Genomic DNA, 23,433 nt, shown 5'->3' with positions numbered 1-23,433 from the left:
GCACTGGTTCTGAGGATCTAAAGAACCGGCTAGACAGCAAGGTCACTAAAGCAACAGGGTGATAAGTAGGTTCTCTCATATTTTTTGTTGTGTGCACTGCCCTATAGAACTGTATCTGTTTACCAAAGCTCAACAACACACAGACACACACAGCTAGACTGGCGCTGCAGCATCCTTCCATTTAAAAATCACAGACTAGGGTGCACACGCATCTCGCTCCACTGGACTTTGGACTCCTGAACCTCTAACTCTGTCACACCACTAAATACCGAGCAGTTAATTTGGTTGCAGTTCTGTCATTTCTCTTATTCCCTTTCATGCATTTAATTGCTATTGCTTTCAATCTTATCAACAGGGCCCTACCAAATTAAGGGTCCATTTTGGTCAATTTCATGGTCATAGGATTTAAAAATCATAAATTTCATGATTTCAGCTATTTAAATCTGAAATTTCACAGTGTTGTAACTGTAAGGGTCCTGTCCCAAAAAAGAGTCGGGGCGGGGGTCGCAAGGTTATCTTAGGGGGGTTTATGGTACTGCTACCCTTACTCATGTGCTGCTGCGGGCGGTGGTGCTGCCTTCCGAGCTGGGCAGCTGGAGAGCGGCGGCTGCTGGCCGGGAGCCCAGCTCTAAAGGCAGAGCCACCGCCCGCAGCAGCACAGAAGTAAGGATGGCCTGGTCTGGTATTGCGACCCTTACTTCTGCGCTGCGGCCTGTAGAGCTGGGCCCTCGGTCAGCAGCCGCCGCTCTCCAGATGCCCAGCTCTGAAGGCAGTGCAGAAGTAAGGGTGGCAATACCCCAACCCCCCTAAAATAACCTGAACCCCCGCCCCGAAACTCCTTTTTGGGTCAGGTCCCCCAATTTGAGAAACACTGGTCTCCCCCTGTGAAATCTGTATAGTATAAAGTAAAAGCACACAAAAGACCAGATTTCACGGGGGGAAACCAGATTTCACGGTTCGTGACGCATTCTTCATGGCCATGAATTTGGTAGGGCCCTGCTTATCAATGAGCCGGGGTGAAGGAAGCAGGAGAAGTGGACTCTGAACATCTCATATAAGAAACTTTGCTTAAAAATCCAAGCGTCACATTGTGGCAGTTCAATATTTCATAGCCAATACAAGGAACTGCAACACTGCAACTTTAAATCTTTGCCTCCTCTGTCAGTCTCTCTCCCTCTCATTGTAATGCCAAAGGGAACAGCAATCAGAGTGGAGATGTTCAACGTGATAGAGGTCAGGACACCGGTGGATCAACGTACCAGAAACACGACCTTGTTTATTTTTTTCCCCAGTATTATTGTTTACAGGGTGCTTTGCTCATGTACCTTGTGGTTCTTAGCTAAAAGATGAAATTACAGCCCAGGATGAAGCGCTCAGGCACACATCCAATTTGTGTTTCCATCTCAGAAAACAAAAAGCTTCTGAGGCCCTCGGGCTGCCATTCAAACTTGGAGAGGCTGACATTTTTAACAGCATGAACCAGAGACTGGCAGAGGGAATGATCTAATGCATTTCTGACTTGTCAATCAAAAATCTCACCTCTGCTGTCTTGTAAACAGTTGGGGGCCACCTAACTACATTCATAAACAGGGGTGAGCCTGCCACCAGCTGGGGGGTGCCGGAGCCACATGCTCTGGATCTTAGTCACCAAAATTATGATTCACTTTTATAATCTCACTGTAAATAGCCTGCAGGCACATTTCACAGGGCCACTGGAACAGAACCAGAGCAGGAAATGCAAAGCAGGAGTCGGTCAAGTGCAGCTATTTCTCTGTGCCGATGGAATCTCTTGACCAGGCAGTGTATTTCACCTCCAGTTAGACACAAAAACTATCATACTAATAATTGCTCTTTTCAGTGCTGAATAATTCATTTAGACAAATTGTAAGAGACATCTGCACCCAACACAATGACTGGAAAGCATGCACAGCTTGCTTTGTAGGGGTTACTTACCTTAAGGCCATCAATAATATCGTCATTATACCCTCTCATATTTATATATACACAGTAATTTTCAGTAATGAAAAACTCAACTTTTTAAACAAAACCTGTGAATAGTCCGAAGGAAACTTGCTTTGAAATTTACAAAGAAAGCTGAACATCGGATATAAATTACTGACAATGCCCCTCTTAAGAAAAATCACTTCATATATATCAATATCAGCCATGGTGAAATGTGGCAAGCAAGCAAAAAACCAAACCAAACCAAACCAATTGCCCCTTTCTCTTTGCTGCCTGTGTGTACCGGGTTATGGCCCATGCATCTCAATCATCCCATATCTTTATCCCTCACCCTTCTCCAAAAAATGGCCTCTATCAGAAGAGAAGGTGCACATATGCCATCAGCAACTTAACCCTGTCCGATCTGCTAACGTTAAAATTACTCTCGCGTATACTTCATTCTAAGGGCTTTGCCCAATCAAAAGACAGCACCTTCTGTCATCAATAAGGTGGTCACACTAATTTGCACAAAACTGCACAGATCACAACCACCTTCATCTTCACTAAGGAGCTACAGCCTGTGGAAGTGACGTTCTGTGTGAATTGCTTCATGCTCAAGTACTCGATTCAACCTGCCACAACTATAGCAGATTGTGGGAATTTATATGAAATACTCTGTAAAGCATTCTAGAAAGACTACAGTGTCTCAGTCCTCCCCTTCACCTAACAGGATGATTCTGACTCTACCATGGGGAATCTAACCCTTCTCTGTTTTCTATGCTACCCATCGCCATACTACTGGATCTCAGAACTGGCAGCCTACAACTGACAGTGCTGCTCCTGGCTTTATTTTGTTTTGTCTTCTTTTTGAGCACCCAAAATTTTGCCAGGCACCTTACAACAAAGACATGGTCCCTGCCCCAAAGAGTTTACAGTCTATATCTGATGTGGCACTTGTGTGGAAATCTTCTGCCACGGACTTATTGTGAGAGCTTGGGTAAGTCATTTAAACTCACTGCTCAGTTTCCTCACCTGTACAGTGGGAATAATCACACTTGCCCACCTTTGTGAAGCACTTGGAGATCTACAGATGACCATCACTAGATGTGTGCTAAATCCTATTACCACCAAACGTCTGTTACCCAAATAATAAGGAAGAAAACCCAGACTACTTTAACTTTTTACACATTCAGACCTTGCAACCTTGGATGTCTTGAGACACATTCCATTTTCACTGCACTCTTGTGTTTTAACACCAAGTTTAATTGTAAGTCATGGTTCACAGTCAGGTAGGGCTCTTAAATATGACATATGCTGATTTCTGAATTTGCATCCTTCCTTTTCTGGCAAGTATTTTATGATGGGGAAGTAAACAATTTTATTCAAAGTGAAAAATTTCACTAGAATATAAATACACCTTCTGGTGTGTGTCCTGGAAACTTAAAAATATTCAGTTTCAGAGACAACTCTGCATGTGACTATTTTTATTATGAAGAACATCTACATGTAAACAGGATTTCTGTTGCTTAGGAGGGTCACGGTGGGCTAAAATTTGCCATCAGTTTGGAATGGCATGTTCTTCATGAACATTAAAGGCCTGATGGCAGTTTTGCTCTTAAGAGTAGGGGATCAGTCATTTTGTCATCCTATGCTAAAATTTCGTCTTCATCTCCTACCTGCACTGCTATGCAGCATGTTATGTACCAGTTTGCTGTTGCTCTCCATCAAGAGCTGGTTGCTTTTCACTTATATGGTCAATCATGGTTTGTGAGCACATTGGGATCTTCTGAGATAAGAGGCACTAGACAAATATCTCGCTCCTGCTGCTTAATCCCCCACGCAAAGTCAGAACTCCAGTTTTGACGTTGCTGCTCCCTGTTGTGATGTCACAAAGCGTTGTCAAATTGAATCGAGGGCCTGTAAGAGCCTGTTCTCAAACAAATGTTTCTGATCATAAAACAAACACAGGAAGAGAAACTTGGATGTCATCTGACAGAACAAGAGAATTCTCTAACTCGAATATTTGCCAACGCTTCCCATGAGGTGTCAGCAGGTTGTTAGCTGAACTATTCAGGAAGTGCCTGTTCTGCCATTTCTGTCTGAGCATCTCATGGCAAAGCATGTAAATAACTAGACAAATTCAGCAGTGACTAAGTGGCATTCCAGATGGCATCTTCTCTCTTGCCACAAGCAAAGAAAATTGATATTCTTCTCCAGTTACTTCAAGCTTGCTAAAAAAAAAAAAAAAAAAGTAGCTTAATATGAGAAAATTTGCTGGGCTACAAAAACAGATCTTAAAATGCTACACTGAAAATTCTTATAGCACCAAAAAAGGTGGAAATATCTCTCGATATCCTAGTCACTGACGTGTTACAACCCCACACCCACTCAGATTACTGCAACAAAATAGACAGCAACCTAAGGAAGAAATCTCATCAGACCTTGCAAGCTAATAAAGATCAAAGTCTATTCAAAAACTGATTGGGATAAAGACAAATGCAAATGCTGCAGAAACTGGTGCTGGATGTTCAAAGTTTCTCCCCTCAGTTAGTACAGAATCAATGCCCCAGCATGGGTACTGTGCTGGTAGAGAGGTGTTTCGCATGGCATGTGAGGCAGAGTTCCCCATCACTCGTGGTCATTAAATAGCCTCAGAAATTTCTCACAGGAGTTGAGTGTAGCTAAATCCCAAATTCTCACTGTACTTTCAAATGGATACGGTATTCATCATCACTTCCAGTCCTGAACTGTTGTGTTCCTTTTCAGAGTAGCAGCCGTGTTCCTGTTATACAGTTGATTTGTTCAGCTTCAGATGGGGATACAATTTGTTAGTGGTGAAATGATTCTTGAATATCAGTAGTTTGTAAAGTGCTTTGGGGTATCCTGAGATAAAAGGTACTATATAAATGTATGATTTTTCTAAAAACAGAAGTATATATTGTGCTATCGGAAACAGATCAAGAAGAAAGAGGGGTACCGGTTTCCATATGCAAACTGCACCGCACACACTATCGGGGCTTGCCCTTAAAGCAGAGCTTACACATGTCAGATATTTATTCCTCAACACAAACCCAAAAAGAGGCCCATCTGATTCAGTCAAATTATGCAAATCAGGATTAGAAGTAGGAATCTAAATACTGCCCGTGTCTCCAGAGTCCTCTTAGAAGGATATAAAAGCTCTCTTCCCCTCCCCCACTGAAAGCTCTGCAACAAGCTTGCTTCAGCCAAGGAGGGCTGACAGGACACCTTCCAGAGTCCATCAATGCTAGTGCTAGGTCAGCTAGAAGGGTTGCTGCAGAATGATGTAAGACACTTAAGCCGCCCCTGGGACTGAGAGCATCTCTCCACAGCACTCCCTCGTCCTGCCAATCCTGGGAGCAGGAAACCAGATCCAAAGGAAAATGCAGGTTTCTGGCACGCCATCTCTTGAAGGCAGGTAACTGACTTTTGTCAAAATGATTCACAACTTGAGGGGCATACTGGATCAGTGATTGCTCTTCGATTCCCAGAGGCTGCTGGGGAAAAGCCGCAGTGGCCAACATCTGCCTAGGATAACAGACGGCAGCTATTCCTCTCTAGTATGCACCTTAAAGCAATCATTCATGCCATTGAGCCTCCAAGGCTTGATTTGCAAGGCTCTACCCCTGAAGTACCGCAGAAGCCTCAGCTAGTGCAGAAACAGTTGTCAACTTCCAGTAGTGCCCAGAACAAAGACAACACCTGTGTAGCTCAATCTGCACTGCCTCCATGTTCATGTCTAGCTGTAATTCAAGGTGTTGGCAATGATTTTGAAGCCCTGAATGGTCTGGGACGTGGTTATTCAAGAATTGCCTCTCACTCTATACTCCAAATTGACACAATTAAGATCGGGTGGGACAGGCTTGCTATCAGAACTGAAGATTTGAATACTCCATGTCTAGCAGTAGACCCTTTCCCATCCTTGGAATTATTTCCCTTGAGAGCTCAGAGTCAAAATCTACCAAACTTCAGAGCACAGAGCAAAATCCATTTGCTTTGTGCGGCATCTGATTAACTTTTCTATGTTCTAATTTTCTGTAACTGAAGCTCCTGGGCTGCCATTATTAAATCTAACAAAATAAATACGAACACAGGGCATCAGTTATCAGTGCCACTGCACCACCCCATTGCAAATTCTTCTAATAGTTTTAAGAAAAATGTTGATAGCAAAATTAAGGCAATTGGCTATACGTAGGCCCAGATCAGAGACTGTGTGATGAATACTGTGTGCGAGTTACACTTGTTAAACTTCAGCTGCATGCTTTTGATAGACCTGAGAAAAAATGGCAAAAAGTTGATGGTACCAGACAACTTCAGGCAAAATGATATTAAAAACAAAGCAATGAAAATGCCCCAGAGTGATACACTCAGAATCTACATGAGATGAGTTTATGACTGTAGGAGTTTTGAATGGCATAAGAAAGCACACTGTTTGAAGCAGAATAAATGGATGTAAGCAAGCAAGAAACAGACATGCACACAGAGAGAGAGAGAGAGAGAAAGAGAGAGAGAGAGAGAGAAAGAAAGTACCTGGAAAGCTGTGAGTGCGCCAGTCCCTGGGTTATACAGGCATCGCAGCGAGGGCATGCTGTCCGCCAGGCTGGAGCAGCCCAGCCACAGAGATCTGGGCATAGAGCACTGCAGAGAAAGGACAACTATGAGATGGGACTGTATGAGACAGGATGGCACAGATTACAGGAACTTTGACGGCTTAGCTGAATTGCATCAACACAGTTGCAGCTGGCCTTTAAGACTGAAAGAGCTTCAAGAAACACTACTGATTGATTTGTCTCCTCAGAAACTCTTAGATGACACAGTAGCAAAAAGTGAAAAAAAAGAGGTTATGGTCCAACAAATTAATTATTTAATCAGCTTTTTGCATCAGTTTTCGTCGTACTGCACTAAACAAAGTTATTTCTTTCCAATTAATCAGTTCTCTCTCCCTCCATGCATAGTCACCTCTCAAATATACCACAGAGTGAAAGATTCTGCAAGGTAAGCAGAAAAATGAACGACAAATTCCATCGGATAGTGTCAGGGAAACAGAAAAGATTTTGTGGATTTTGTTCCATGCACTCCCACCCCACCCTTGCACCAGAGTGAGTGGGAAAAGGGGGGGGAAGATCCTATGCCCAAGGACAATAACAACTCAGTGACTGTTTGCAAAGGTTTTCTGTTTCTACTTGCTCTGCTATTCATTAACTAAACTACAGTTACCATAGCAAACTGATAATTCACCTTTCCAAATGGATCAAAAACAAAAATAAAAAAAGAGGGGGTCAGCCCATCAAAAAAAGGAAAATAGTAGTCACTGATATTTAAAAAAAGAAAAGGAGTACTTGTGGCACCTTAGAGACTAACAAATTTATTTGAGCATAAGCTTTCGTGAGCTACAGCTCACTTCATCGGATGCATGTGAGCTGTAGCTTATGAAAGCTTATGCTCAAATAAATTTGTTAGTCTCTAAGGTCCACAAGTCCTCCTTTTCTTTTTGCGAATACAGACTAACACGGCTGCTACTCTGAAACCTGATATTTAAAACTATTTCGTTCTGATATCCATAGTTTTTAAATCTTTAGCACGGCAGGTTAAAAATATTACTGGCATTTTGACAGCAACCTTGTTCTGATCAGTTACAGAACTTTTGAGCCTGAACTTGCTGTTTATTGTATCACTGGCATGGTGGTATAATACCAATGCATTTTAAATGGGCAGCTAGTTAGAAACACAGTAGGATATGACAGATTAGTTACATGAAATCTCACACCATTATATTCTTCATCTCCACACCCCCATGCCATATTAAGCCTTTTTTTTTTTTTTTTTTTTTTAAGAAGCAGGGGGATGAGAGAAAATATGAGTGGAAGGGACAGCTGTAACAGTGTGAAATGGCAGCTGCCTTTTGAGCCACTATTTCTCACTGCTCTGGGAGGAGTGGAAAGTCCTGCACTAAATTTAATATGTGGGAGCCATGTGTCCAATCCAGAAATGGGCAGAAAGAGGACAGCCTCCTAAATTCATAATTTGTAACCATATAGTAAACCACACTTGAATTAACCCTATCACCAGTTTACATCATGTCACTTGGGATATTTTGCTCCAATTTATGCTTCCGCTCCAAATAGACACATATTTTTCAAATTCACTGGAGAATTTAACCTAGGAAAAAGTGCTTTTTAAAAGTTTTGGTTACCCTAATATAATCTCATCTCAATTTTATAAATAAATTCTACACTTGATAAAGAATCTAGAATTCAAGAATCTGTATACTTTAAAAACACAACCCCCCGTGTGATAGTAAAGTGTCACCTATTTTATTGTCAGGCAAACTTAAGTCGAGAGAGAGCAGGAATTATGGACCAGGTATCACAGCAAGCAATAGAAATCCAAGTCACACTTCTCAGTCTGCTGTTTTAACCTACCAGACAATACTCGAGTATACTGAAGAATTCTAAATCCCAATGCAAAAACACAAAACAAAACCTACTCTTATTATCTATAAAGCTCTTATCATGTCCAGGGAAGTTAAGAGATCAGTGCCACAGAACTCCTTGCAGCTAATCAGGATGTACTTATTTACATGCAAACTAGTTCGTTAATATTGGTCCAGACCTCAGTTATTATTGATCTGTGAGGAAGTACACAACAGAAAATAACCAACTCCTTATGTGACTTTTGAGCCAGTCAGCTAGGATTTTTCTCATGTATGTAACAAGATTTACATTACCACTGGAGTTCTGTTCCTTTTGTTTGTTTTTTTTTAAATCAGCATTTGTCTTTAAAAGAGCAAAGGTTCACACATTGGGGGGAAATGTCATTCCTGTACTTGCTTTTTGCCCATTGAAAGAAACGGAGCCTCTAAATTACAATTGGGGACTGAAAGAAGCTTACTCACAAGCTTGAACAAAAGGCCTCAGGTGTTTCAATAGAAACAGCTTGCGTGTAAATCAGATGAGTGACCCAACAGAACAAGTTCATTTACAGCCTGATCTCTGAAAAACTCAACATCCTCCATCCCCAGCCACCAACCAAGCCGGATGTCAAATACTCACTTCTGTATTGACAGCTCCACCAACAAGGGGCTGGCCTCAGCATTTACTATTTGAAGCTGACTGACAAAACCCTCTCTTGAACCCATGTCAATCTACATCTATATTTATTTATTTTTAAAAGGCACAAGAAGCACTGAATTTTGACTGTAGCCAGATGGGAACCTTGGTATTGCCACAAGGTACTGGTCCTAACCCACAGTAGTTTCTCTGCACATCTAACATTTAATTATACTAATATTTTGGATTTCTGCATACCTGTTGAACCCAAGAGTGCTTTACAAAAATTAATAAGCCTCAACACATGACAGTTATATCAATTTCATAAAAGGGGAAACTGAGGTGGGGGGAAGGAGACTTGCAGAAGGTCACAAAGCACATCCACAACACAGACAAATAGAAATTAAGTCCTCATTCCCAGTCCTCTGCTTTAAGCACAGGAACATGCTCCACTACTCCAGAATGTAGGAAATACAGTATCAGATCAGACCAGTGGTCCATCTACTCCACGATCCTCTTTCTCACAGCAGTCAGTACCAACTGCTTCAGAGGAAGGTGTAAGTCATCCCAAAATGGACAGTTACAAACCAACTTTCCCATAAGGGAATTTTCTTCCTCATTCCCAACACTGAGGGTATATCTACACTGCACACTAAGCCCGGGCTCTGACTAAGGTTTGACCCCAAGCCCCACTTCTATCCACATACAAAACAGTATGACGCAGATCAGCAAACACTCAGGACCGGGTCCTTAGACCCTTCCTCCTAAGAGGGTGGGTCAAGGTCAGAGCCCAAGTCCTGCTGAAACTTCGGTCTAAGCCCTGTCATTTTGGAGTGAGGACGCAGCTCATGCCACAGCCCTGAGTCAGAAGGTCTACGAGTGCAGTAAGGATGAACTAGCACAGTTGTGGGACCTGGGTCAAGCAACTGTAAACCCAGGGTTACAATGCAGTGTGGACATCGAAGTGAGAGTTTGGAAACACCGAGTCCACAAGCACAGGTCCCACAAATCTGGGTTTACAATGCAGTAGACATACCTTTAGTGGTTGGCTTAAATGCAGAAGCATGATGGTTTTTTATATCTGACATATCACATCTACTATAATTCTGAATGTCCTTTAAATATAAATGTCTAATTCTTTTCTTTTCTTATTTTAATCTTGCTAAACCTTAGATTCAATTATATTTTGTGGTAAAGATAGCCACAGACTAATTAGAAATTGTGTAGAAAACTATTTCCTTTGTTTTAAATTGGCTGCCTTTCAATTTCATTGGACAGCCCCTTGACCTTGTATTCTATGAAAGGTTAATCAAGAGCACCCAATTTCCCTAGGCCATTCATTATTTTACATACTCCCACCTCATGTGCCTTCCTATTCATCTTCTGTCTAAATGAAACAGTCACAATCTTTTCAATTTCTCCTCAGAGAGGGAATCATTAGGTTTCTTTCTTCTTCTTTTTTTTTTTTTTTGGTCTTCTATCTCTGAATAAATACAAGGTAATGCATTTCATTTTCTAGTGGGTTGTCCATTCACCTACCTTTGGCAGGTCCCTCTGAAGATCCTCAGTCGAAGACTGACCTAGATTTTTGTCATCGGTTCACCCTCCACCTTCCTAAATCATGTAATATATTAAAACAAAACCAGTTCTAATACAAATCTCATTGTTAACTTTTGCCATGTTGAAAACTGATGATTTATTTCTGCTCTTTGTCGTCTCTTAGCCAGGTTCTAAACCATGGCAACAACGCTTTACCTTGACAAAGCTATCCTACCTGTTTTATCAAATTTGTTCTCTTCTGGGTCCTTTCAGCATGTGTGTCATGTCAGAGGTTACTAAATATTATTTTATTAAATTCTGTTCGAGATCAGAAATGCATCCCTGCCTGCAAAACCGAATGGTTATTACTTGGAAAAAAAAAAAGCAGATAATTTCCAGAAACACAATGTGTTTTACAAATATAGTGCACACAAAGTGTGTGAAAACTGAAATCTGAATCCACTATAGTAAGAAAAAGTAGGATATAGTAGTTCAAAGACTAGATTTTTGAAAAAGCAAGTTTTGGGGAATTAAAGCTATTAAGAGAGGCAATGGGAAGAAATATTATGGCCTTTGTGTAAAGAAGAAGGTTGATGCAACCTAAAAGAGACAACAATTAATGTGCAACAATCTACACTTCAAGTTCACAGTGCAGCATCTCTTGCTATAGTAGGTGTGACCCTTTAGTATAGCTACAACGCCTTACATTTTACAGGACATGTTCAAGACCACTCAGCAAGTCAGTGGCACAGCCAAAAATAGAACCCAGATCGCCTTATTCCAAGTCCTGATTTTTGGTCAGTATAATCTTATATTAGGTTGGGACAGGAGCTGCTTCTCCACATCGAGTTCCGTCTGCAGCCACAGCAGGATTGTTCTCCCGTAGTAGTGTCCAGTGCTTTGTGCAGTTCAGTTTTAAATGATTAAGCAATAGGGCTTCTACTTCTCTTGGGAAAGTGTAGTCTTACTTCCTACCTCCCAAAACACATACTGGAAGTGTGGAGAGAGAATATGATCACAGCCTACTAAGGTCTGGAAAGTGTAAATGCTAACTAAAGAAAGGAATTGTTCCCACTGGACCAGTGCGCAAAGTAAGTAAGGGGAATGAGATAAGACTGAGCAGAGGGAAATTAAGGCAGAATACCAGGAAAAAAAAAAAAATCTAACAATGAGTTCTATCTAGAGTAGATGCTGCACTTGTGTCCCAAAGGAAGCGGTGAAAGCTCCATCATTTAAAACTAAGGAAACAAGACCCTGGAGACTTGGCTGCAGGAGAACAATCATGCATGCAATGGCTGGGATTGGACTAGATATAACCAAACACCTCAGTTTCTGATTCTATGAGAAGATGTCACTTTGTAAACAGAATACTGTGGCCTTTTGGCCAGCAGGGAAGCAAGCTCTTCCGGTACAATATTCTTTTTAGAGTATTATTGCTTGTATCCTTTTTAAAAATAAAATGAAGGCAACATGGCTTAGGAGTCTTGACCCGTGTAAGATCAGGACTTGAAGAGCTCTGTGCAAGCTGGAAAAGCTTGTCTCTTTCACCAACAGAAGTTGATCCAATAAAAGATATTATCTTCCCCACTTTGCGTCTCTTAAGGTTATATCAAGCACACACATTGAGGTTAACAGTCACAAGGCCATCAGTTGACAGATTCCGGTGACGACATAATAGACTAAACATGTAATGTGGCCCCGCTTGTGATCTACCAGCAGAGAGAAGCATTTTTTGCCATTGCCAATTATTGTTTTATTGTTTTATGGATCATACACAATAAAAGCATGATAACACACATATCCATATCCCTTCACTCCTGCTCAACTGTGCCTTTTTGCCACCACAACAATGTCAAAACAGTACAAGTTCCATCGCTTTGCCACTTGCACCCAATGTGCGCCTTTCATGTAACCATGGAACTTAGCTCATTTTAGGCAACATATCAGTTACACATCAGCTAGCGTTTACATTATAAACTGCTATTCCCATGGATTTATAACAGCCATAGATATTCACTTTGGCTCAAACTGGATGTACCAATTCCAAGCCCAAGAACAGTTTTCATCCCCTCAACCTTTCTCATACCCATTCAACAGCACACACATCCCTGCACCTTTGGATCAAAGAAAAAAATCTGAACATTCGAAGACAGAAAAACAAGGAGTTTCCAGTGCATATTTTGCTCTGTTACAATCCAAAAATAGCCCTGTTAAAAATTAACTGCATTTGGCAAGCAACTGATCATTTATGGAAAAAGAAAACCAACACAGTCCTTTTTAAATATCTGCAAAACACTTAATGAACAGTAAATTCTTCTCCATTAAATTTTGAAATATATAAATATAAATATATGTTATACACACACAAACAGTGGATACCAGGCATTCTAAATACATAATTACATGAGTGCGCCTCCCAACTTCCACAGGAGCCATTCCGGTGAATTGTGTAAATAATATGCCTTTAAAAACCCTAATATATAAATATAGATTTACTAGTTGTGGAACAGTTATATATACCCTAGAGATGAGAATACACTTTAAAAAAAAAAAACCAAAAACCTGCCTAATTATGAGTTTACCAGAGAGACTAAAAGGGCCCAGAGCAAATTAATACTTTTATAACTTGTAGAGAACGTTGTTTATTTTATTTTTTGTTTGTTTGGAAATAAGAAAAAATGTAAGAAATAACTGGAGGTCTTAATTAAGCCAACAGGAAAACACAGAAAATTCACATTTAGTGCCGATGTTCGCTTGCTATTGTGGGATGCTGTGCCTGGAAGTTATTTAAAACAAAAACAAAAAATCAAATAATTCAGACGTGATTAGCTGATGCCTTTTTTGAGGAGCTTTTTTTATTATTTTAAGATCAAACTTCTAAAATGAAAAGAGAACAATCGCCTCCTCAAAAGGTAATGATTAGGAGGATTGGCTTTCACGCTGACTACTCTCAACTGAGGATACTGCCTCAGAACTATGGAGAAAGCAAGGTTTCAACTCTTTCGTACCTGTTTTCTTCGAGATGTATTGCTCATGTCCGTTCCAGGCTAGATGTGCATGCTCTGTGCACAGTTGTCAGAGATTTTTCCCTTAGTGGTATCCGTAGGACTGGCTCTAGCGCCCCCTGGAGCCATGCATGTATGTGCCAGTATAAGGGGCGCTGCTGGCTCCACATCATCTCAGCTCCTTCTTGCTGATAACTCTGATGGAAGGTCAGGATGGAGGGTCATGGAATGGACATGAGCAACACATCTCAAAAGACAACAGTTACGAAAGTTTAGTAACCATTTTTCTTCTTTGACGGCTTGCTCATGTCCATTCCATGCTAGGTGACTCACAAGCAGTACCCTCGGAGGTGGGCTCAAGGTTTTTGGACCTTCTGACTGCAACACCACTCTTCCGAAACTGGCATCATCACGGACCTGCTGGGTGATGGCATAGTGGGACGTGAAGATACAGACTGACAACCATGGTGCAGCTCCACAGATGTTCTGGATTGGTACTTGTGTGAGGAATGCTGCTTATGAAGCCTAAGCTCTCATGGAATGAACGGTCACAATGGCTGGAGGTGGAACCTTCAACTACATGTAACAGGCCTGGATACAGGCAGTTCTCTTATCCTTTCCGCTGCTGCCGCAGAGTTGCATAGATTTAGGAAGGGCTTAGTGCTCTCTGTGTAGAAGGCTAGGGCCTGCATAACATCTAACGTATGGAGCCAACGCTTGTTGGTGGTCTTTGAGGTTTTGGAAAGAAGGCCAGAAGAAAAGTATCCTGGTTGTTTTAGACTTGCGACACCACCTTTGGAAGGAAGGCCGGATGGGGGCACAGCTGGACCTAGTCCTTGAAGACACTGTATAATGGGGTTCTGTCGTCAGGGCTTTGATCTCAGAGACCCTTCTGGCTGAAGCGATCACCACAAGGAAGGCAACCTTCTGAGAGAGAAGTAGCACGAAACAAGATGCTAGCATCTGGCTTGAAGGGAGGCCCAGTGAGCGTCAACAGGACCAGGTTTAAATCCCATGGAGGGATCAGGTCACAAACCTGAGGGTAGAGTGTCTTTCCAGGGCCTTGAGAAACCAGAGCATCATCTCGTGGGATAACACTGATTTGGCCCTGCACTGGAGGGTGGAAGGCTGAGATGGCTGCCAAGTGAACCTTAATAGATGAGAGAGTCAGACCTTAATGTTTAAGGTGGAGCAAATAGTCCAAGATAGACAGCAGAGAAGACCGGGATAGAGACAGATTCCGCTTAAAGGCCCAACACGTGAAACGTTTCCACTTAGCCAAGTAAGTGGCCCTGGTGGAAGGCTTTCTGCTACCTAGTAAGACTTGAGCAGGCCTGTTCGGAACAGGTTTGATGTCAGGGTTCAGCCACGCAGCAACCATTCCATAAGGTGCAAGGAGACGAGGTACGAGTGAAGCCAAAGGCCAATGCCCATGGTCTTGTGAAATCAAGTCCGGACAGGATGGGAGCATGAGTGGAATGGCCACTGAGAGGTCCAGAAGCGTACCGAACCAATGCTGGCATGGCCACACCAGAGCTAACAGAATAACTCTCGCCTTGCCCCGCTTGATCTTTAGAAGATCTTGTGAACCCAGGGGATTGGTGGGAAGGCGTTCAGCAGGCGGTTTGCCGATGAGAGCTGGAAGGCATCAAAGACAGAACCCCTGCTGAGCCCAGGCAGCAAACAGAACTGATGGCATTTTCTGTTCTGTTTGGTGGCGAATAGGTCCACGTGGGGATGCCCCCACTTCTGGAAGATGACATTGGCAACCTCCAGGTAGAGAAACCACTCGTGATGAGGAAAAGGACCTGCTGAGGTGATCCGCCAATGTGTTCCAGGCTCCTGGGAGATGTGACGCTTCGCGGTGAAAGGCATGTTTCGCACAGAAGTCCCACAGCTGGAGGGCCGCTTGGCACAGGGCTGAAGATTGAGTTCCTCCCTGCTTGTTGATGTAAAACACTAAGGCCGAGTTGTCCATCAAGACCTGCACCATTTTGCCTGAGATCTGGGGAAGGAACACCTGACAAGTCAAATATACTGCCCTCAGTTCCCTGACATTTATATGCTGGGAGAGTTCTTCCTGGGACCAGAGGCCCTGAGTCCGCAGATTGTCAGGGTGGGCTCCTCACCCCAAGTCTGAGGCGTCCTAAACCAAGCTTACCAACTGATACAGCACGGCAAAGGGTATCCCTTTCATTTGGAACCTGGGTCTCTCCACCAAGTCAGTGAAGCTAGGTCAGACAATGGAATCGTGAGTATGAGTCCAGGTGATGTCTGCCTGGGGAGTAGACTGATGCCAGCCACAACTGTAGGGCTCGGAGGTGTAGCCACACGTACTGCACCACATAGGTACATGCCCCCATGTGACCCAACAGTTTGAGGCAAACCCAGGAGGTTGTAAGAGGGTGGGCTGCGACCTGGGGGAGATCAGGTCTGGCATAGTCCGGAATCTGGTCTCCGGTAAATAGGCCTTGGCCTGGGTGGAATCGAGCACCGCCTCAATGAAGTTTATTCTCTGAAGTGAACCAAAGTTGACTTTTGCTCATTTATTAACAGATCCAGAGCCTGAAAGGTGGCCCATACTATGTCAATGCTGTGCTGGACTTGAGCCTGCAAGAAGCCTTTGATCAGCCAGTCATCAGGTATGGGTAGACTCGTATGCCTCAACATCTGAGGAAGGCTGCAACCACCACCATACACTTTGTGAAAACCCATAGGTCTGCAGACAGGCTGAAGGGAAATGCTGTGAATTGGTAAGTGGTGTTGACCCACCACAAACTGATGAATCTCCTGTGTTCGCGGAAAATGGAGATGTGGAAATTGAGGGTGGCGTACCACTCTCTTAGATCCAGGGAGAGAATGATGGAGGCCAGAGAAACCATGTAGAACCTCAGGTTTTTTAGGTATTTGTTGAGGTGATGCAGGTCCAGGATGGGCCACAGACCTCCCACCCCGCCTTTGGCCTTCATGATTAGGAAACATTGGAATTAAAACCTCTTCCCTCTCAAGTCTTGAGGAAGCTCCTCTACAGCCACCACACCTAGGAGGGCCTGCACTTCCTGGACAAGAAGCTGCTTGTGAGAAGGGTCCCTGAAAAGGGACTGGGTAGGGATGGCAGGGTGGATGAAAACTAGAGGGTGTAACCGACTGTTATAGTGCTGAGCACCCAACGGTCCAATGTTATGTAAGACCATGGTGGGTGGAAGCGTGACAGGCGGTCCAAAAACAAAAGGATGGATGGATTCAGAGTCGAGACTGGTATGTCATTTTTGGGCACACCTTCAAAAGGCCTGTCTGGCCCCGCTGGGGGCATCTATGTGAGCCCAACTGGGAAGCTGAGGCAGAAGGTAGGGGCTGAAGACATGTACAGTCCTTTTCCTTTCTTTTGTAAGGAGGCACCAGGAATCTGGGAGGCTGCTGGGGCCTAAGTGCTTCCTGGAGGCTGGGGGCATGTAAAGGCCCAGAGAGCGAAGCGTGGCCCTCAAATCTTTGAGGCCATGAAGCTTGGAGTCTGTTTGTTCAGAGAACATGGATGTACACTTGAAGGGGAGGTCCTGGACGGACTGCTGCACTTTGTGAGAGAGGCCCAATCACTGGAGCCATGACCCATGCTGGTTAGAGATACGTAACTGGAGGCTACCCACTAAATAAACATGGTGTCCGAATAGGTCCAGTCTCTTAGCCTCTTTATTTTGGGGGGTTATGCTCGACTACCCCATCTGTCCCGCTTGTTTGCGGCAGACACCACCAGGGACCGGGGAGAGGCGGGTGGTGGTGGTGCGCGAGTACAGGTACTCAAACTCACTGGCTGATAATATAGTACTACTTCTCTGCCCTTTACTCCTGGGGGAATTCTGTACTACTGCACGTCCACAGAATTCATGTCCCCCGCAGATTTCTTTGCTTCCCTGCAGAAAAATGATTCTCTGACAGGGAAGCAAAGGGAAGCTGCAAGAGCAGTCATGTACCATTCCATAGCTGTGCAGGTACATCATTTCAGGCACCCAGAGCAGCTGGCAGAGAGGTAAATGACCGCAGGGCTGGGGACATCCCAGCAGGTGGCTCCTGCCCTGAGCCGGAATCAGCTGCTAGTCCCAGCTGGGCTGGAGGCAGAAGAGAACAGGACTTCCTTTTCCCCTGCAAGAAGTGGCTGGGGCCAGAAACCTCCCCTGGCTGCAGGAAGCTCAGCATCCTCCCCTGCTTCCTGCCCCCATCACTCCTCAGCTGCAGGGGGAGGGGTCATTGTAGGGGAAGCTGCTCCCCCTTTTGCCAAACTCCTGTGCATCTGGACCTTTCACACCAAGACATCCCCACCAACCCTCCCTCCATACACCCAGAACCCCTCTAACCCTCCATACCCGAGCTCCACCCCACAAACATCTATGGGAATTAGAAAAGAGTTGGTTCCATGCTTCTACTTCACTGACCAACTATAGTGAAACCCTTTGGGCCACCACAATTAAGCAATAACACAATTCACCAGGCAAAAAACACAAAACAAACAGTCTTCAAGCCAAAAGGATAACAGTATATTTCACTTATGAAAGCACTGAGCCAGATCCTAGGAGACTGGAAGGGTTCAGAATGATTGGCTCCCATTAACCAGAGAGTGAAGCCCTCTAGCAACGTTCAGTGACAGCACATTCATTAGGACCTTCCCACTTCCAAGAACTTGGGAGTGAGTACTGGACTTCTCAACCTCAGCACTGATCATTAAGGCTACGTTTTCGTCATGGGCATTTTTAGTAAAAGTCACGGGCAGTGAACAAAAATTCACAGTCTGTGACCTGTCCATAACTTTTACTAAAAATACCAGTGAATAAAATTGGGGGGAGGACTGCCTGGGACCCCGCGGGTGCTGGGAGAGGGTGTGCGGGTGGCGGCGTGAGGCACAGAGCTGCCTGGCCTTGCCTCTGCCAAGCAGCTGAGCAAGGGGGATATCGCTGCTTCTGCGGAGCCCCCCAGATAAGCACCACCCTGAGCCGGTCTCACCCTGTCCCGTTCCCCAACCCCCTGCCCCCTCCCACACCCAAACTCTGCTGCTGGGGGGGCGGTGGGCACAGTACGGGGGCCCGAGACTGCCCCAGCAGCAGCCGGTGCGCCTGGCGCAGGGGCTGCCTTAGCTGCCCCTGAGCCAGACACACCGGACACTGCAGAAGTCATAGAATCTGTGACCTCTGTGACAAACCACAGACTGATATCATTGATGTCAGTGGTGGGTTCCCCCCATTCATTTTTCAGATCAACCTATAGCTAGTAGGTTTAGTCCTCTGATTAGTAGGTGTTTGGTAAATTTTACACGCCCTGCTATACCTATGAACCTCAATCCATCAAAGTGATTTCCCCCGGTCTCCTATTCATTGCTGTAGTTGCTCTTAACTTGCCCTTCTCCTGTATTATACTGAATATTCTCTAAGGCCATGTCTACACTACAAAGTTAAGTCGACTTCAGTTACGTGAATGATCAGAAACCGTTGTAATTACACCCTAGGGGTAGCAGTGATGCAAGTATGCAGGGCCATAAATCGCCTCCTGCTAAGAATGACTGTGACTCTGTGCAATGAGTGGGAAATAGCGGATGGCTATGCAGCAATGGGATTCCCTAATTGCGACAGGTAGCATACATTTCCCAGTGTTGGCTCTCGACCATCTTGCGACAGAGTACATCAACAGAAAGGGATACTTCTCTATGGTACTGCAGATGCTGGTGGATCACCAGTGTCATTTCACTGACATCAACGCAGGATTGTCAGGGATGGTGCATGACGCACGCATCTTCAGGAACACTGGCCTGTATAGAAAAGCTACATGCAGGGACTCTTTCCAGGCCAGAAGATTCCAACAGGGAATGCGGAAATGCCCACAGTGATCCAGGGAGACCCAGCCTACCCCTCAGTCCCGTGGCTCATGAAGCCTTCCACCAGAAACCTTAACAGCAGCAAGGAATGCTTCAACAACAGGCTTGGCAGGTGAAGAATGACTGCAGAATGTGCGTTTGGCAGATTAAAGGGTCACTGGCACTGCCTTTTTGACAGGTTAGACTTCAATGAGAAAGATATTCCCATGGTCATAGCAGTCTGCTGTGCTCTGCATAACATTTGTGAAGCCAAGAGAAAAAAGTTTCCCCAGGAATGAAGCACTGAGGTGGATCGCCTGGTGGCTGATTTCAAGCCAGACACCAGGGCTATTCGAGGATTTCAATGGAGCAGGGGGCGCTATTCAAATAAGGGAGGCTTTGAAGCAGCATTTTGACAATGAGCCCCAGTAATATGTCTTTCTGTAATGCATTGAGCCAGGCGTTGTTTACTTGCCACCTTGAATGACCCCCATAATGATTCCTGCCTGAGCGTTAATTGTAGTCTGCAAATGGGCTGATTGCAACAGAAATTCACACACAGTGGCAAACACCCTGTGCAGGTCACAAATAAAGACTCACTGTCTCTGTAAGACTAAATTTTTATTAAACACCAATACACAGCTTAACATTTCTCACAAGGGACAGTGACAGTGAGCAACACTCTCTGAAGTGAGGATCTCACAGTTGCACGTAAGTTCAAATGTCATTATGGAAAATATCCCTGGGGTGGGGCGCAACAGGTACTGCAATGTACTGGGAATATGAGAGGAATGTGTGTGGGGAGTTTGGGGAGGGCAAGGAAGGAAGTTCTGTATGGGCTACAGGGCGAGTCGAGCACACGTGTTCCACCTGCAGTGCAATCGGGACCTCAGCATCTCTGTCTGGTCCTCCATGAGCTTTATTATCCACTCCTGACCTTGTCTCCTCTCCTGGCTACCCACTTCTAGTTTCTCGTTTATTGTCTCTCTCCATGCTCTGTGCTCGCTATCAGCCAGATCTGATGATTGCAGCATTTTGTGAAGCACGTCCTCCTTGTTTGCCTCCTTATCAGACGGAGGCGCTCCACCAGTGCGTAGGAGCTGCCCCTCAAGAGCACATCTGCAGAAGGAAAAAAAAAACAAAAACAAAAACAAAAACACAGTCAGTATTGTCACAGTCCTGAACCGTAAAAGTTACATACACCTCTTTCTCACTTTCCCTTGGCAAACGCAGCACAGCCAGAGCACTAAACGTGGTGAGATCAGCCCAAGGAGGGGGTGGTGAAAGATGGGACAAAGGATCTGGGTGGTTTCAGAAGGGGATCCGTACAAGTGCCTAAGGCCACTATTCGGAATACTGGCACTGTTTTCCACAGGCGGGGTCAATCGATGCTAAAATCACACTACTGAGGGTAACCAAACATGCAAAGCTGCATCTCCTACATGAGTGTGGCTTCAGACTGGGTCTGTATGTTGCTCATCTTTGTGCTGCTTTGGTTCCTCCAGAACTAATTGCCAGTTGGCACAGCAAAGTTTCCTACAATGGGAGAAGAAACAAAGGAGCTCTACCAAGGAACCTTCAGCAGAGGGACTGCAGAGTATCTGCAGAAAAGCTCGCTAGAGATCTCTATGGACGGTTCCCAGGAGACCTTGGTGTGCATCAACAAACTTTTCTGCAGGGCCCCCACTGTGTAGCTGCATAGGGGAAAGCGAAGCAGATGGAAACAGCACCTAGTGTTGTTAATCTCCATCCCTTCTGCCATGTGCACCATGTAACAAAATAAGGACATCTCTTCCTCATGTAACCCTGCACTATGAAAGAAAAATTAGTACTTACCAGAACTCCCCTCTCCTGCTTCAGGCACACCAGAACCAGACTGCTGGGACTGGCTAGACCCCTCTGGAGTCAAAAAAGGGTCCTGACTCACCATGCTACCAGAGGAGCCTGTCCCACATTCTCCTTGAACTCGACCTCCTCATCCATCACTTCATCCTCAGGGTTGACTCTGCTGGCCGCTGCCATGACGTATCCATGGAGCTCTTGACAGTGGAGGTGGGGTCGCTGTGGAGGATGGCATGCAGCTCCTTGTAGAAGCAGCATGTTTTTGGCACCACACTGACAGTTGGCCTCCCTTCTCTTCTGGTACGTCTACCTCAGCTCCTTGATCTGAGCATGGCACTGCTGCATGTCCCTTCCACAGGAAGTGGAATTTCAAAAATTCCCAGGGCTTTAAAGGGGAGGGGCACATGCCTGTCTACCTGAGTGCAGGGCAGCAGAGTAGAAACTGCTTACCAGAGCAGTCACGAGAGGCACTGTGTGACACCTCCTGGAGATGACTTAGGGCGACATAAGAAAATGCAGTGTCTACACTGGCACTGTGTTGCTTTACCTTTGTCACAAAATGCTCAATGCCGTCATCGAGGTGGTTTTATTATGTCTGCGTAGCAGGAGAGTTAAATCGGCAGGAGGAGCATTGCAGACACTTCCACTGTTTTGTCGACAAAACTGTGTAGTGTAAATGAGGCCTAATGCCCTGATACCTTCCCAGTTTACCATACATTTTCAAGAGTTTCCAGCACTATAGCAAGTTTATTAGGTAATACTCTTAATAACCAAAGCTGATAGCAATCTGAATGGACTGATTTGTATATGTTTAGATTATACAAGTATTTCTTTACCTGCATGGGATCCAGGAGGAGAATGTCAGTTTTAGATGGGGCGGAGGAGAGTGTCTCCCACCCAGAGTCATTATGAGAGTTTCTCAGGCTTGGTCTACACTACAGTTAGGCTGATGTAAGGCAATTTACGTCAACCTAATTATGTTAGTGTATACTCTACGGCCTTCCTCCCGCTGATGTAAGTGCCTTACTACAGTAACATCATAACTCCACCTCCATGAGAGGTGTTGGGTTTATGTCAGCGTAGTTAGGGTGACCCACAGACACTGCACTACTTACATAGGCTGTTGGCTGTCATTCTTGTCAATTTCACGGCTCCAGCCATGAAACTGACAAGAAAGCTGGGTTGTCACCAAGGCAAGTGGGTGGCTTCCCACTCCCAGCTGGGCTGTTGCCTGCCTAGCTCCCTGCTCCCCGAGGGGAGCCCAGGTGCCGCCCGGATGCTCCCTACTCCCTATTGCCAGGAGCTTAGCTGCATCCCTCCCCACGGCTCTCAGCTCCCCAGCACAGGGCTCCTGGTGGGCATCTCCGCGTGCCCCGAGTCTTGGCAGATCCCAGGCTCCTGGCAGGGAGCTGAAATCCTCAGTACAGCCTCCAGGCTCCTCACTGGGAGACCAGGATGCAGCCCGGCTCAGAGTGGAGAGCCAGGCGGACGCAGCGTGGCAGCTGCCCAGAGGCGTCCGGCTCCCTGTGGAGAGCCCAGCAGCTGCACCAAGGCTCCGAGGATCTGCCCAGATGCCAGGTGATGAGCTCGTAGCCGGGTCCCTGGCAGCGGGGAGCCAAGAGCCCAGAGGGCAAACGGGCCCCCGGCAGGGAGCTGCATGTGCAGCTGAGAGCCCAGTCTCTCAGCCTCCTATACTGCCCCTCTTAAGTCAGCGAAAGCGCTCCTGGTGAGGACGTGCACTACCGACAGGAGGAGGATAGTGTGGACATGAGCGACTACAGTAATTACTTGCAGTGGTTTTAAATCTACCTAACATAGGTCACCTTACATTTCTAGTGTAGACATGCCCTCAGTCTCTGAGATTAAAGGTGAGCAGAGGTTTCTTGACCAAAGGAGCTAGCTTGTCCTAATTGAAACATGCACAAGATTTTCCAGTGATGGTTACAAATTCCTTCAAACACCTAGCTGAGACTACACCTTACTTAAGGAATATTACAATTTAATTGTTGGAAACTGAGTAAATACCTCTCCCGGAATTTACAAGCTTTACTGTCTGTGCCAGTGGATACTGACGTTTCCATGAATTGTTGCTTTTTGTTCCACACAGCTTATAAATACCATGGAGTGCCTCTGTGGCTCTTACGACTGCAGATGCCATACCCTTCTTTAGAGGTACTGAAGAAACATTGTGATGCATTTGAAG

General features: G+C 45.0%; 1 protein-coding gene across 24 annotated transcripts in view; it reads right to left on the bottom strand.

Annotated features, from left to right (window-relative positions):
* BTRC (beta-transducin repeat containing E3 ubiquitin protein ligase) overlaps positions 1–23,433 on the bottom strand; it is a 171,612-nt gene that overhangs the window by 113,273 nt on the left and 34,906 nt on the right. For 12 of the 24 annotated variants that reach the window (XM_043552402.1, XM_043552400.1, XM_043552404.1 and 9 more), the window contains one exon: positions 6,490–6,597. The exons of the other annotated variants lie outside the window; for them this stretch is intronic. In XM_043552402.1, coding sequence (XP_043408337.1) covers positions 6,490–6,597 — 108 coding nt within the window. The remainder of the gene's footprint in view (positions 1–6,489; positions 6,598–23,433) is intronic. 24 annotated transcript variants of the gene reach the window in all.

The sequence above is a fragment of the Chelonia mydas genome, chromosome 7 (assembly GCF_015237465.2).
Source record: "Chelonia mydas isolate rCheMyd1 chromosome 7, rCheMyd1.pri.v2, whole genome shotgun sequence".
In the NCBI taxonomy this organism is placed as follows: Eukaryota; Metazoa; Chordata; order Testudines; family Cheloniidae; genus Chelonia; species Chelonia mydas.
This window is presented reverse-complemented; position numbering and strand designations above follow the sequence as displayed.